We start from the raw sequence: 14,490 nt of genomic DNA, 5'->3' as shown, positions 1-14,490 counted from the left end.
GACTAATTGGGTACGCTGTCAAATATAGCAAAATATGAGAAGAGGTTTATTGTGTATTTAAATGTTGGTGCTTCTGTTGTGAAGTGAGTTACGAAAAAAAGACAATATTATGTAATTACCTTCGCACGGTTGCACAAGAAAGTCGTTGACGTGCTCTTCTTGGCGTTTCTGAGTAATCGATGGAGTTGATTGTTCAATATGGGTCATTGGGTTTAGCGAGAAGCTGCTAACCGACCGTAAACAAGTTTCGTAATCAGTGCTGAGAGGCAGCGATAGGTTTCCTATTTCAGCCCCATATTTGGCAACGCAGACCGATTTCAAGAAAAAGTCGAACCCGCGTAACACGAATACGAGTCTGCTTGTTTTTGCAGCACCTCATTCTGCAGAAATTAGCAGCCAGGCAGGAAGCATTATCCAGGATGCAGCGCATAGTGCGTCCCTCACGCATCATGGCGGTTTAATTACGTTGTATATATATGGTTTAAGGTGGAATCTAGATCAGAAATAGTCAAGAAGGCAACCTGTCGTTTGAAGCGTGACAAAATATGTCAATCTGAAAATATTACATACCAACGGGACAAACATTTTTAGTTTTGCTATATTTATCATTTCAAGCAAGGAATCCCACTAACTGCTAATCTGAAGCAGGTAACGGCATCGGTACGCCATGCGGTGGTCTTGTGAAATGAGGGTGACATTGTCAATTTTCAACTCACTCGCATTTAATGATGTCATTTCTACAGTGAAATATTGCAGTTCTGAGGGCCGGCGCGAAACTATGGCGCGCCGACTTCTGGCTTTGTCAGCCATGGTCATGACGATGTCCAGTAGCGTAATGGCGTCTTGCTTCGATTATACGGACAGGATGGAGTGCGAGACAGTCGATTCGATATACTCAATCCTCCGCAGGACGCCCTTGCGTGCATTGAATACGGCATACAACTCTTTCAGTTACAATTCTTTAAGAGGTGCGTCCGTTATAATAAGTATCTGTAGGATCATTCGATGCCGTTTCGAATGTATTGCGGCGAATAGCTACTGTTCCCGTCGCGTAAGTCACACGGGTACCAAATTGCTTTTAACCAATTTAGAATCTGGAATGGTATATTATTCTTTTTGTTGTCATCGCCGCTATCCTGAAAGCGTGGATCATTTTCACTTGCTTGTCGTAGTTTCGTCGTTGATAAATCTGCCCAATTAAAATTGATTTTCAATACCCGATTTGCTCAGTGACAGTCACACAACTCCTTACATTGTTAAATTTGTATTATAGAGGTTACTAGGTGAGTGTTTATATTTATTTCTGATCCTTGCTCGTTACTTCATGTAACCTCGAATCGCGGTATATACTCTGCAATGAGTGTATTATCAGATTTCTCGGTGACCGCGACGCATAAGATCGTCAGACAACGAAGACAATTTCATAAATAAACAAGGGATGGCGTGAACCTCTGAAAGGTTCAGGTTCGTGTGAACGCGAACCTTTTTGAAAGGTTCTGTGTGAACGCGAACGTGAACCTCATGACGTCACGTGACGTCATATTGCTAATTCCAACCCTACGTTTCAGTGAAGTGATAGCCTATATTAATATACACGATACCTAGCGACGACTCGGGCCATATAATGCCACTACGCTGAAGTACATATTGACGTTTCAAACGTCGCCAAAATGTATCGACTGGGGCAATCAAATGATATAATAATCCCATAAAATCAATATATTCCGTCGCTCTGCCAACAATTTCAACGAGGAATCGCAAGGGAATATAAGTTTACACCTTGACGGGTCTAGGCCAGACCGGACAATGTATATTCGGCGTCTGAGTTTTGCCACTTTGATATTGAGCAGACTGTAAACGGGTTTCTATACTTGCTACCGATGTTACCCCCATTAACAAGTTATACAGCAGTAGCCAACACCCCAATCTCATGGATTTGGTTTAGGCCAGTTGTTATAATAGGCCAGTTGGTATAATAAACATATGAAATCAAGGTTGTCCCCGTGCGCCCGCTTGATTTTTTACATCATACAAACGACAGCGATATCAATTTCATCGGTTGGCTGAATAAGCATCATTCGCTGAATACCTATATGTGGCGCATTTCGCCCTCGATGTTGTGTGATTGCTGGTCAAGATCACGGCAGAGAGTCACTAAATATTCGAGCAAACTTTTGTAACAAAGCAAGTAATATTTTTAAGATTGTCAAGGCACATGTTCGGCTAGTGTTAATTTTTTATGCTGGCAGCGCCGTGCATATAGTGGCCCACAGTTGAAATGCAATAAATTTCAACCTAAGATGTTATAATAAAGTGAAAATTGTAAGATATGGAAAAGGTTCACAGTGCAGAACCTACCAAGGTTCGTTTCTGAACGTGAACCTCTAAATTTGCGAGGTTCACAATCACACACAGAACGCGAACGTGAACCTCGCGTTCACACCATCCCTAGTTGTAACCACTATTCGTCTAAACCAGTGGTTCCCAACCTGTGGTACGCGTACCACTCAAATAATCCTGTGTTTGCCAAGTGAGCCCAGTGGTATACAGAGATCACCCGCAATATATGCAAGTGACATTAGTATTGGCCGAACTCATTCACTGACTTTGAAAATTTTTCGCGCTTCGCGCGGTTACTTCATGAATGCACTGTGCAGGTGCAGACTGACTTTTCATGACATAATTGTTATCGATTTTGATGCGTAGTAATATAAGTCTTGTTTTCATCATTACCTAATCCGGTTCGCTCCTATCGGGTGGCGAAAATAAGGTCACCATCATTCATGTGGCCCGCGCAATGGTTCGCAAATCTCATATAGCCCTTTGGTCGAAAAGGTTGGCCGCCCCTGAGCTAGTGGAAAATAAACATGCAGCCATCGCATTAAATAAATTGACTTTTGTTGTTTGTTGATAATTCATTATGTTGTTCTTCTTGTGACTGACTGGTGGTGAAATAACTATTCCATGCATCCCATCAGCCCTGACTGATAATGCCTAGTTTAATAGAATATGTAATTACACCTCGCATAGGTCAGATACGTGCTTATGACGTCATAAATGGTGGTAAACGTAACTCCAGGTATAATAGAAGAGATAACTACCGCATGCGCACTTAAAATATCAAGGCAATTTCTCCATCCTACTAGCGGTGAGGTTGATTGTTACATTAGCCCCTATAGTTACATTTGTCCCCGGTCTCCCCTACTCCCGAAACTTGTACAGTAGTACACTGTATGAAAATAACGTACTTTACATGAGTCAAATATGAATTATAACCAGGCGAATGTGTTTTTCTACTAAATTTATAAGAGGATATAAAACTATTGATCGCTGTTGATGGACTATAGAACTTTGCTGCTTGACTCTATCAACCCCTATCTATACTATCCTCAATAAACGTTCTCAACGAACAGGACAAACTGTGAAAATGACCATATCCATTTATTCACCTTTCTGTTTCTTGCAATCAGCATATAGGCCTATGCGAGTTAGTTAATTTCCATAATTATATCCGTAACGCAGAAAATGCTACGTTCACAGCGATCGGCATGATATAGGCTATTGTTTCGTTCAATAATATGGTAAATGATCGATGCAATGATGATATCAGATGTCGAATAAAAATAAGTTTTTGAAAACGTCCGCCCGCTAAGAGACGATGCCAGTCCAGTTGGAGGATGATCAAGTAAGGGCTTTCTCGCAAAATCCACCGAGGAGTTTGTAGCTTTCATGCTCGTCAAACATACCGGTTCCCGATGATCCAGTGTCGTAATCTGTGTGAATCCCAACATTGTTTCGAGCTGGCGTGAACGGCCTGTTCGGATACCATTTTTGATAAGGAGCCCATTGGCCATTTGTAAGCCTGATCCTGCGTGCCTGATAGAAGATAATCTTGAATAATACATAGTTAAGTGAGCTGTGTGAAGTAAGCTGTCATGTCAAAACTGGATTTGCGGCTCGAGCTCGAAGAAAATATAATTTAATCTTGATCTCCGGGCCGAATGACAGCCAATGCCAATTCTGTAATCTGCATAAATTGATTGTTCACTTCGGTTTATTAGCAATTTTTATCAGTTCAATCCACCACAAAAATACGATACAATGAAAAGATAGGAAGGTGATGAAACGACTTGGAGTAGTCTTTGGAATTAGACACCCACCTCGGCCTAGACGATGTAAAGAGGAGGCATATACACTGGATGAAAAGTACAACAAGATCACGAGCGAGATAGTGTAATGGTTATACGTCCGGCTTCTCGATTGGTAGGTCGTGGGTTCGATCCCAGGCCGAGTCATACCAAAGGCTCGAAAATTGGTATCCGCAGCTATCCTGCTAGGCGCTCGGCAGTCACGGATAGCATGAAGGAGAAAAAAACGGGGGCGCAGACTAGATGACCTTATACGGCCGTATCGCAACTCCGTCGTCGAAGCATCTCGATGGTGCAGGCGAAAAAAATATCAGTGTGGTGGTATGTCACGCAAGGCGAGATCGATAGTTCAGGTCAGGTAATCTTGAAAGAACATTGGTTATTGCCATTGGTATTTGCATCCATTCTATTGTCGACACTGACTCCTTTACAATCCGATTGACAAATTTACATTCCCCACAACCTAAAATACTTCAATCCAACCCTTGAAAATGCTCCCTCCAATACAGTAGTAAGGACATTCTATTGGTGCAAGTCAAGACGCCCCATGATTGATAGTGACGACCTAGATGAAGAAACACCAACGATTGTGGTAGTTGTTCATAATTTTTCTGAACAAGGGAGAGTCCGAGATCGAGACCAGTTAATGGTCGTATTTTCCTTCAAGTTTAGTCATTACGTTTTATCAAAACTTCAAGTCCACTTACGGCAGGTATGGGCAAACTACCAACGTTTCAAATTTGATCCCGAAGTCCCTACACTATTTTGGTGTCGACTTCGGTCGGACTCGAACTCGCAACCCTTTTCTGTTGCAGATGTGGATTACACCACTACGCTACCTCGCCATTCGTTGTGGTGGTACACGTGGTGTGCCAACGTGGTACGTAGGGGAGATAGCGCTCGAAATTGTAATCAAACAATTGGCATCACGCTGTTGCGTTTCGACCTGACAATACGGCGACACTTTCCTTGGTGAAGCAAGATTTTACAAATTCGTCGCAGCGACAAAAGTTAGGGAGCCACTGTACTTAATATCTTAATATGTTTATTTGAATTACTACACGTCAGAAAAAAGTAAAACAAAAATCGGATTCAAGACTTTTATTCGCACTCATCCGCACCATGTTTGTCATCCGCGTACAACAATTTTTTATCCTCACAAGTTCGTACCATCCCACAGGTGGAAAGGCACGGCCTCGAGGATTATAACGATGCACAAATATGGTACATATACAATAAATATATATTAAAATGTGCAGTTCGCTACGTTCCACGTACCTGTGCGTCTATAGTCATTCCAGTCCAAATGTGATTGTATTTGTGGGCAGTCGGCGATCTGGAGCGTATGAGAGTTTCCACTTTTCGATAATGCTCTCGGTCGTATATATTGCTGAGGTGGCCCCCGAGTCGTACACATGCTGCTTCTGCTTCGGGGACATTTACTCTGGATTCGGGCATAAGTAGGAAAAAGCATTTTTCCTCGTAAATGAGATCGCATAATTCTGAATAAAAATACGTAATGGTCTGGTTTGCCTGTCATTACATCGTAATTAAAAAGCCTGGAATTTCCTGATATTTTAAATATATAGTTATTCAATGGTATAACTAGACTGCATTCCGATCTGTACCGAGTCTTCACTATAGTAATTTATCCATAATATTCACCAAGCAATTCTTTGCGAATGTAATTTTCTTCGATATGAGTTAATCTTCTTCTGATTTGATCCAACTCGTCTTCGGTAGTGGACCTCCCTTCAGTCCATGCTGCAAAACCAATTAGATTACCTTACAGCAGTGATATTCAAACTTTTTAGAACGCGACCTCAGCCTCACACATATAAAAATGTTCATTGTAGATGTTTAGTGTATAGTATATGCTTCGTTTTTACGCGGAAGCATGACACAGCTAATATGCAGACAACCAGTTGTACGCTACGCAATTCTTGGAAACAATATCTATAACAACAAAAGTCTTGAATGAAGTTGATATGTCACTGAAATTTGTATTATAAATGCACGACGGTTTTGTATATGGTGCGGTATGCGTGCGTCAATGGTCGCCACGTTTTCTAGTAACGAACTCTTTGCAGGAAATTCTCAAGCTCGCGGACCCCCTGTCAGCCCGCAAGCTTACGGGACCAAGACCTAACATATCAATCTCACCTTCCGTCACATGTCACCAACCAAACAATTTGAAAAAAACGCATCCCACGAATCATATACTTCGAAACAAATTTTGCGTCAATATTTCGCTGCAATGGTTAATCAGTCGGATGAAAAGCGATGACGTACCTTGCTTCAAACTCGCTAAAGCTTCCTCGTTGACAGGTCCAGGCGGACCACGCGGTCCTCTTAAACCCGTTGGACCAACCGCTCCTCTTTTACCGGGTCGACCCTGAAGAATTATTTGCGCCGTACCTCCTGACTGTTCATGATTGCCCAACTGCGCAGGCTCACATATCATGCGGTTGCTGATGCCCAAGCAGTAACTGGCGAGCATCAAGATTACGACTGATCCACAAAACCTGCCCATCATCATGAATTCCCTGTAATATATGCGGTTATATGGACATTAAACGATGCCTATGTTAATATATTCATATTTGTGAATATATTCACATTATTTAATGGGCCTATATATGCATAATACATCTCATTAAACTATATACCTTCATTGACATAGCATAAAATAGCCTCAGAATACTACTTCCCGCATGTGATATCTAGGCTAAACCGAGAGGCGTATATACTCGTCCAGCACTCGAGTGTTGACTGCTTGAATTGAAGCTCCACAGGCATATATATACCGAATACGATTTGGGGTATTTCCCGGCGTTAGAGAATTAGCTCCGAATATACTTACACACGAAATGCGATGAGCTGATATAGCATACGCTATAGTTCGAACTGGAAGTGATGGCTCTACTACCTATGTGGTGAAAGTAGGCCTATAGTCATTGAGGAAACTCAAGTAGAAGTAATGCAGTATATTTCTACTTCATTTGATGTACAAGTAAAAGTAGAAGTAGCGACACTTCAGAACTACTTCATGTGGAAGTAGAGATTGAATATCTGAAGAATACATAAGTGAGTAAATTTAAAAAGCAGATTTGGTGAATATGGTAGCATATTTAGAATTGTCGCTGTCGATCTAGGGTGGCTATAGCTACGATATACTTCAGAAATTGCAAGGTGCATATTCACGAACAACGCAAAACATAACTATAACGACAAGTCGAGTCATTTCCATATTTACGAACCTGCTGACTTTAGTCAAGAAAGAGTTGCGGTTCAAGTCCATGCATGACTCGAGTCATCACAACCTTGAATCATAGATACTAGATACCAGGCATAGTTTTATGCACAAGAAATCGGTTTTTGGAATACATTTACGATTTCAAGGCATGGGTTGTAGAACATCAATTACAAAGTCACAATTACCCAAGATATATACCACTCGACATTGAAGTCCCCAGTGCCATAAACTTATATGATTAAAGTGTCAGTCGAATTATGGAACCAAGGAATCACAAACAAGTCCACGTGATAATTATTTATTAATTACGATGTTTCCGGTTAAAGCCAATCTATCATCTATATTCCGATAGTGTGAATAGAACGTTTATCCTGACCAATCTTCAGCAGTGATTCTCAGAAAATCATATCTTCAAAGAGCGAGAAACACTTGTCTTGAGTTTGATCAAGCTGATTGATGTGGTAGCGGTCTCGTCATGGGCATGCATATATCACATTGTCCAATGTCATATTAGCGTGGGAACTTCGCCACGAGCGTAGAGTTGGTCTACGCGGGCTTCTTCATGCCAGAATTCTACGAAGAGACCAATTAAATACACTCAGGTGATATTCAGTTCACGCTGTGGAGAAAAGAGAAGATCGGATTATATATCTGCTTTCATCGCCCACATACGTTTCAGCAGATCCGCACAATCTTTAATTTGCAATTTGGTTCCCAAACTTTTTTAGACACGCCCCTTTTATGATAGTGACAAATTTCTCGCCCCCCCTTATCATCATATTACAAACTGCAACCCGGATGCTAGCGATCCCAGCGGATAGTTTGACGGCATGGAAGGTTATGACTGTTAATGAGAGAATTCTCAAATATGAAACTCGAACTATACACAGCAACAATTATGAATTGGAGGTAAATCGCGCGGAGCGCAAAAAGATTTAAGTTGACCGCAGCTTCGCGTCCCCCTTTCGGTGCTTTCACGCCCCTCAAAGGATCGCACCCCCGCAGTTTGAGAACCACTTCAATAGATGAACAATCTCACGCGAGCGACTTGCTGATGCTGTCAATTTTTTTTATGCTTTCTTGCATCGCTGAGTTTTGTCACAAGTTATACTGTCAAAACCTACTTACGGTCACCAATAGCAGGGTTGACCAATATCATCGATCACGAGAGAATTTTGAGGCTATCGCGACAGCTACCGTAGAAAAATTAACTCATAGGGCTCGAATCAGTCATCCGTTGCCAAATTAAGCCATTTGTGAATCCATAAACCGTAACCATGTAGACGGGTCAAAACCGAAATTTCCTTCGCAATACCACTGACCTGTGCTAGAGTCTAAGAAATAGTGACGAACTAGATCAGGGCACGAGAGTCTTTTCATCAAAATTTAGGAGCCATTATCATGCAGAAGTAATAACATCCGTCATAATGTTTTTGATCTCTCTCCAAACTCTAGGAATGGTGAATGACATAACCCACCCCGCCGGAACACCTCGACGGACCTTCAAGATGAAATCGACAGCTAACACATGTCCATCTTTAATTCAGCCCTTATTTTGGTACTCTCTAGTCCAGGGACAGTTATCAAATGAAGTAACGAGCTACAGACGCAATTTAAAGGGGCAATGAGCTCTAAATAAGATGGATTCTCATAGTAAAGTTGTAGGAGTGAAAAGTATATTGGCAGCTCCTTAAGAGCCACCGTATTCGAACTGGATTTTTATGGGATGTTTACCATTCCACTATATCTCGGAGGTATCGCAGTCACTCGTACGTCACCGCTCATAACCATTCACCATTTGTCAAATTTCTGGCATGCATTTCTTCACCGTAGCGTAGCACTTTGTCGGCGAGATCAAACAAGTCAGCTGTCCGGGAATAAAAGGAATTCAAGATAGTTGTCAGCCGATACTATGACGGAACTGTGTCTTACAAACCACGGTGACGCATCTTGGTGCAGTTCGTGAGAGCGATGTACTAATCTGTCGAACGTCGTCCAATGTTGTTACGGTGCTGAAGAACCCAATTGCTTTATTTCAAGTCTATTGTAGGGTTGCCATACGTCCGAAATTTCCGGGACATATCCGGAATTTCACTGCTAAAACTACGTCCGGAAGGAATTTAGAAAATATGCCTAAATGTCCGGAATTTTGAAGGCTTGAAGTAAGCTCATAATTTTTTCGTAAATTAACATAAATAGTATTATTTTTGTTCAGATTTATGCCACATGAAAATTTTCTTCGCGCCGTGCGCGATTTAGTATCAAATATATTGGTTTTAATATGGGGACTATCACCCTTGCAAAAACTGCGATCAAAAATAAATAAAAATAACATTGATTGACAACAATAAATCTAATTGTAATCGCAATTACAAGATAACGGTATATTAATAGAGTCGGTTTAGGGTAGGCCATTTGGATGCTTTATTTAAAGATAGTGGTTCTAAACCTGGGGGTAGTTGCCTTTATTCTGGGGTGCGCGAAGTTGTTGAACGTAATCAGCTTCCAAAATAGGGCGTGAGAAAGTCCAGGCAAATGTGCCGACCTTTAATTAGTAATCAGCTCATCAAATTGAGAGCTAGGCCATGGGACATTTTCAAATTGGAAATGGAGTCGCGACCATAAAAGGTTGGAAACCACCTGATGTGCGGTGTTTAAACATCAACGATACAATACAATCTATTTCTGTAATATTGTTCAGTATGACTTCAACTGCAGTTAGTTAGCGACGATTCCACGAAGTTATTTGAGTATTGGAGTACCGCCACAGATAATTGACGTGAAAAGCCGTGAAATTCATTCTGTCAGCCGACGCAAGCGAAAAGATGCCAGTTAAACGCCCAGGGCTGTATTTAAAACAAAAATAAATTTAAAAAAACATGTTTGAAACAAGGCACTTGTTTAAAACAAGTTATTTTCAAAAGCCATTACGTCACGAATATTCAATTGTAACGTCATTGTGGATTGGCATTGACGATTGAAAATAAAGTGTAAATATAGCTCCTTGGGGCGAAATATCTACGTGCTATAGCTGTTGAACCGACTATTTTGAGGGTTCAAACCACCTTATACGTACACGTCGGCTATATCGGGTGGTAATTGTCCGTAGGCTTTTTATAAAGTATTTATACAATTATGGCATAATTTTACAACGTAAAAAAACACAATTTTTTAATAGTCTTTGTTTAAAACACTCTTTAAAGTGTATTTAAACAAAGTATTTTAAACAACCATTTGTTTTAAATGCAACCCTACAAACGTTGCTGAAATATTTCTGTATTTCTTAAACATAGCTTGCTCATGACACTTTGTTACAACGTAACTGGTCCATATCTAATTCAAGACATCTCGTTCCATCGAAGTATTTGACGATTGATGCTAGATCCAGACTCAAGGTTTTGGTTCAAAGCATTTTAATCACCCATGATTCACTGGAAAAGACATCATGAAATAAAGAATGAATGCAATTCGCGACTAGAGTCACCTCGGCAGTACATGAAATAACACCTGCAGAGTGCCAAATACCGCTTGAAACAAGTCATCATTCAGTAACATCCACACTGCGCCCTGTAAATTCCAAAGTATTACATATTGAATACACAATAAATGTATTAAATTGCTGACAATAGTCAGTCCTTACTGCACTTCATAAATTATATATTTTAGGCAAAGTGTTGCTCATCGTCAACACCGCCACGTACTGAGGTTCAACCTATCAGTACACCCACCTTAGTGCACTGCAAACGAGATACGGCTCCAAGATACAAGTTCTGGCCTTTCCTTGTAATCAATTTGGACATCAGGTAGGTTGTATATGACGAAATCACGGAATATGCTTTGAAATGCGATTGAACAGCGATATCATTCTGCTGAATTTTTGAAGGAACCTGGAGCGCCGTACGAGATCCTGAAAGGTTTAAAGTATATCCGACCAGGGCATGGCTATACACCGAACTTTCCAGTTTTTCATAAAATTGATGTCAACGGCCACCAGGAGAGTCCCATTTACACATACCTCAAGGTTGGTGATATTATTGGTTGTTAGTTGCGACCTAGATGATAATTTGTCGGGACATAGCTGATCAGTCAGGCAAGTTTTTGTTGCAGTCCAATCCGACGAAAGTTGCACATATTTTCCACAAAAGTTGCAGTAAAAAGTTTCATTGATTTTTCACAAAAGTTACACTACAAAGTTGCATTTACGGGCAAGTTCCTTGATATTATGAGGGTATGAGATACTCAAATCGATCCGTATCTAAGGCACTGTAGCAAAACTCAGTGTTGGCAACTTCAACAAAATCTATAGTCTGAGAAAATAGACCAAGTGAAAATATAATTTTTGGCGTTCTAGCCTGAATATACAACAATTCAGAAAGGACCTCAAATTTAATCGATAGTGAAATAATCAAACGATCCATTTACATATAGTACCAAATATTTCCAGTAAAAAGTTAAGTGCATGAAAAATCGAAAAAATGCTGCAAACATTTGCATGAAATATCGATAAAGTTGAAAAAAATTGTGTGAAAAAATGGAGAAAAGTTGCAAAACGTTGCACTATAGGATTCCTCCAAACAGCTTAAAACATCATACTACAAAACTTCTGAGTATTTAGGAAGTTGCCGGAAGCTGTTAAAAAAGTTTCAAAAGTTGCAAAAACTTGCCCTCTTGATCAGTTTATGCAGAGGTCGTCAATTTGGTCTGCGTTGGTACTCAACGAGTAATAACATCTCAAGTTTCCACTCGATTACAAGTAGAAATAGCAATTTGAAAGTCATTCTAAAACTGTTTAATGTGGAAGAGGGAGCGAAAGTTCTAAAAAGTACTCCAATGAATAATTTGAAGAGTAGATTGGATCGGGGATCGCATACTTTAAAAACGAAAGATGACGAATTACACTAATATAGGTGCGATTTTCGAATGAATATTCAGTTGCAGCATCAAGCGGACTATCTGACCCATTTGATACGACAGTTTATGTTATGGAAGTGATGCAAACCTATATCCAAACTATTTCTACTTTTCAAAATCTTGAGTTTGAAAAGTAATTGTGACACTTCAAGCTACAATCCGTTTAGCTACAAGTACTTTCGCTTCATTAGAATGATTAATTACGAAATGTGTTGAATAGTAGCACATTTTTTTCAACAGAAAAACTGTCCGCCGACGCAAAAGGATCTCTACACCAGCAAACTGTATTGGGATCCGATGCGTCCCACTGACATCGAATGGAATTTCCATAAATTTCTTGTCGATACTCGAGGCATCGTGAGATGGTAAGGGCATATTCAATTGAATAGTATATTCATATTGAAATGAACCAGAATATTTTCGGCTGACACTCGTCAGGGGTAATCGTCAGCAACTAGTAGAGAATTGGAAATAACCAAATATGACGTCACCAACATGAATTGTCGGATACGAGTGCGTTCAATGTACTATTTTTAGAACACGCTCACCCTTAACTCATCCGCTCAAGATTGATGCGGAACAATCAAAGGTCACAAATTCTACAATTGGCAAACACTTGTTGGATAATCCCGCCTGTGCGAAAAATTATCGAGACGACAGATTTCGCATACTCCGAAAGGGTCGTTCACACTTTCATTTGTGGGCCTTGGAGTCGACTTCTCTCAAAATAGACCAGCCAAGGCTGTGTCAACAAAATGAGCTCGTGTACCATCTTAAAATAGTACATTGAACGCTCTCGTATTCGACATTTCTACTATAGTTGCTGACGATTACCGCTGACGAGTGTCAGCCGAAAATATTCGGTTCATTTCAATATGTATATACTATTCAATTGTATATTGAAGTTCTGTACCTCCAAGAAGCTGTTTAAGGGCATATTGCTATTTATCGCGAAACTGCGGAGGAAATTTATACAACTATTAAGTATTAACTGGCGCAGTTAATACACAGGAACAGATTTTGTAATTCATTTCATGTGGATTTTCTATGACCATAGCTGTTCATGCATGGATTATAGTTGATCTCAAGTCTTACTAATCCCAGAAGGCATCAAATTATAATAACTGTGCATACTCAACAGGTCTTACAGTCAGAGAGTCGGACCGCGGGACTACAGAATCACAAGCGACATCGACCGCTTGCTCAGAGAATAAAACCACAAGCCAGTTAAAAGAGAAATTTTCATTTTGTTGACCTGTCAGTTGACCAGTCCGTAGGTTCGCGATATTTAGTAGTGACGTTTTCTCACATTCGACACTTTCAACACATTGGAACATGCCATTTCACTTAGTGGCCATAAGAATTTATCTTTTCTATTTTGTGTTGGGGCATGTTGCAAAACAGAACAGACTGGATGTATGCACCCATCAGTTCTGGTGACTCGCTCAGTAGTATTGTCACTTTATATCCTTATGACATAGGTCAATGATCACTTAATGAAGAGCTTGATCGAAACTGTACAGTGTACAAGGATCTTGTCCCGAGCGCCACTGTTCTGCATGCGAATTTCATCTTTGCGAAAATACCAACCGCAGTGCACTAAGGGGTGGGGTAAGGATGTACGAATTGTGGCAGTGATCTCTAACCTATTAAAGAAGGAATAAAGAATGCTACATTGTGTGCGATATTGGAGAGTGCAATTTAGTGTTGGTGATGAAGATATTTAGTAGTTGTGGCAAAGGGGTCTTATCACAGACAGCTGGTAACGGGTAACTGGGTAGTCCGTCAGAATTGAAGTTACGTTTGGAAATGACGGGCATTTATCTGCGATAGCAAGGTGTCGTGAGACGCCATCCCGGGTCTGGCTGAATCCCGAGCACTATTCTCAAGTACTTCGACCGTATATAGAATTACATGTATCCGGATCCGACGGATATCCATTACGTGGGCTAGGCCTATCCATGCCCGCTCTATAATACACGGATAGTCCGTTACGAGCATACTTCTAAATATTGAATTGCTCAAGTAGGCTACGTGTTTACTTTTTGGACCACCTCTACCGCGACAGCCAATATAATGCCAACGGACAACATACAAGGATAGGAGTTGGTAGTGCTGTATAATTCCACAGAAGTATATGATACAGGCGTATGTATACAACTAAGTGAACGCTGC

The 14,490-nt window shown here is 40.5% G+C and overlaps 2 protein-coding genes across 3 annotated transcripts; one reads left to right on the top strand and one right to left on the bottom strand.

The window, feature by feature from the left end:
- Positions 1-716: 716 nt before the first annotated feature.
- LOC145436157 (glutathione peroxidase 2-like) lies at positions 717-14,002 on the top strand. Its single transcript, XM_080313437.1, has 5 exons — positions 717-968; positions 11,071-11,207; positions 11,288-11,425; positions 12,556-12,680; positions 13,457-14,002. Exons 1-5 carry the CDS (start codon positions 779-781, stop codon positions 13,527-13,529), a joined length of 663 nt encoding a protein of 220 aa, XP_080169563.1. The 5' UTR covers positions 717-778; the 3' UTR covers positions 13,530-14,002.
- On the bottom strand, positions 3,436-6,908 carry LOC145436158 (uncharacterized). 2 transcript variants are annotated; one of them, XM_080313439.1, is made up of 5 exons: positions 6,818-6,907; positions 6,441-6,694; positions 5,814-5,912; positions 5,427-5,650; positions 3,436-3,876 (listed from the first exon to the last, which is right to left on the bottom strand). In XM_080313439.1, the coding sequence occupies exons 2-5, from the start codon at positions 6,685-6,687 to the stop codon at positions 3,682-3,684; spliced, it is 765 nt and encodes a 254-aa protein (XP_080169565.1). In that variant the 5' UTR covers positions 6,688-6,694; positions 6,818-6,907; the 3' UTR covers positions 3,436-3,681. The 2 variants fall into 2 exon arrangements, with proteins under 2 accessions (XP_080169565.1, XP_080169564.1); XM_080313438.1 differs by having other exon boundaries at positions 6,441-6,908.
- Positions 14,003-14,490: the final 488 nt, after the last annotated feature.

The sequence above is a fragment of the Botryllus schlosseri genome, chromosome 3, assembly GCF_051294905.1.
Source record: "Botryllus schlosseri isolate E-star chromosome 3, Bs_hap1, whole genome shotgun sequence".
Classification (NCBI taxonomy): domain Eukaryota; kingdom Metazoa; phylum Chordata; class Ascidiacea; order Stolidobranchia; family Styelidae; genus Botryllus; species Botryllus schlosseri.
The sequence above is the reverse complement of the archived record's forward strand: the minus strand, read 5'-3'. Positions and strand labels throughout refer to the sequence as shown.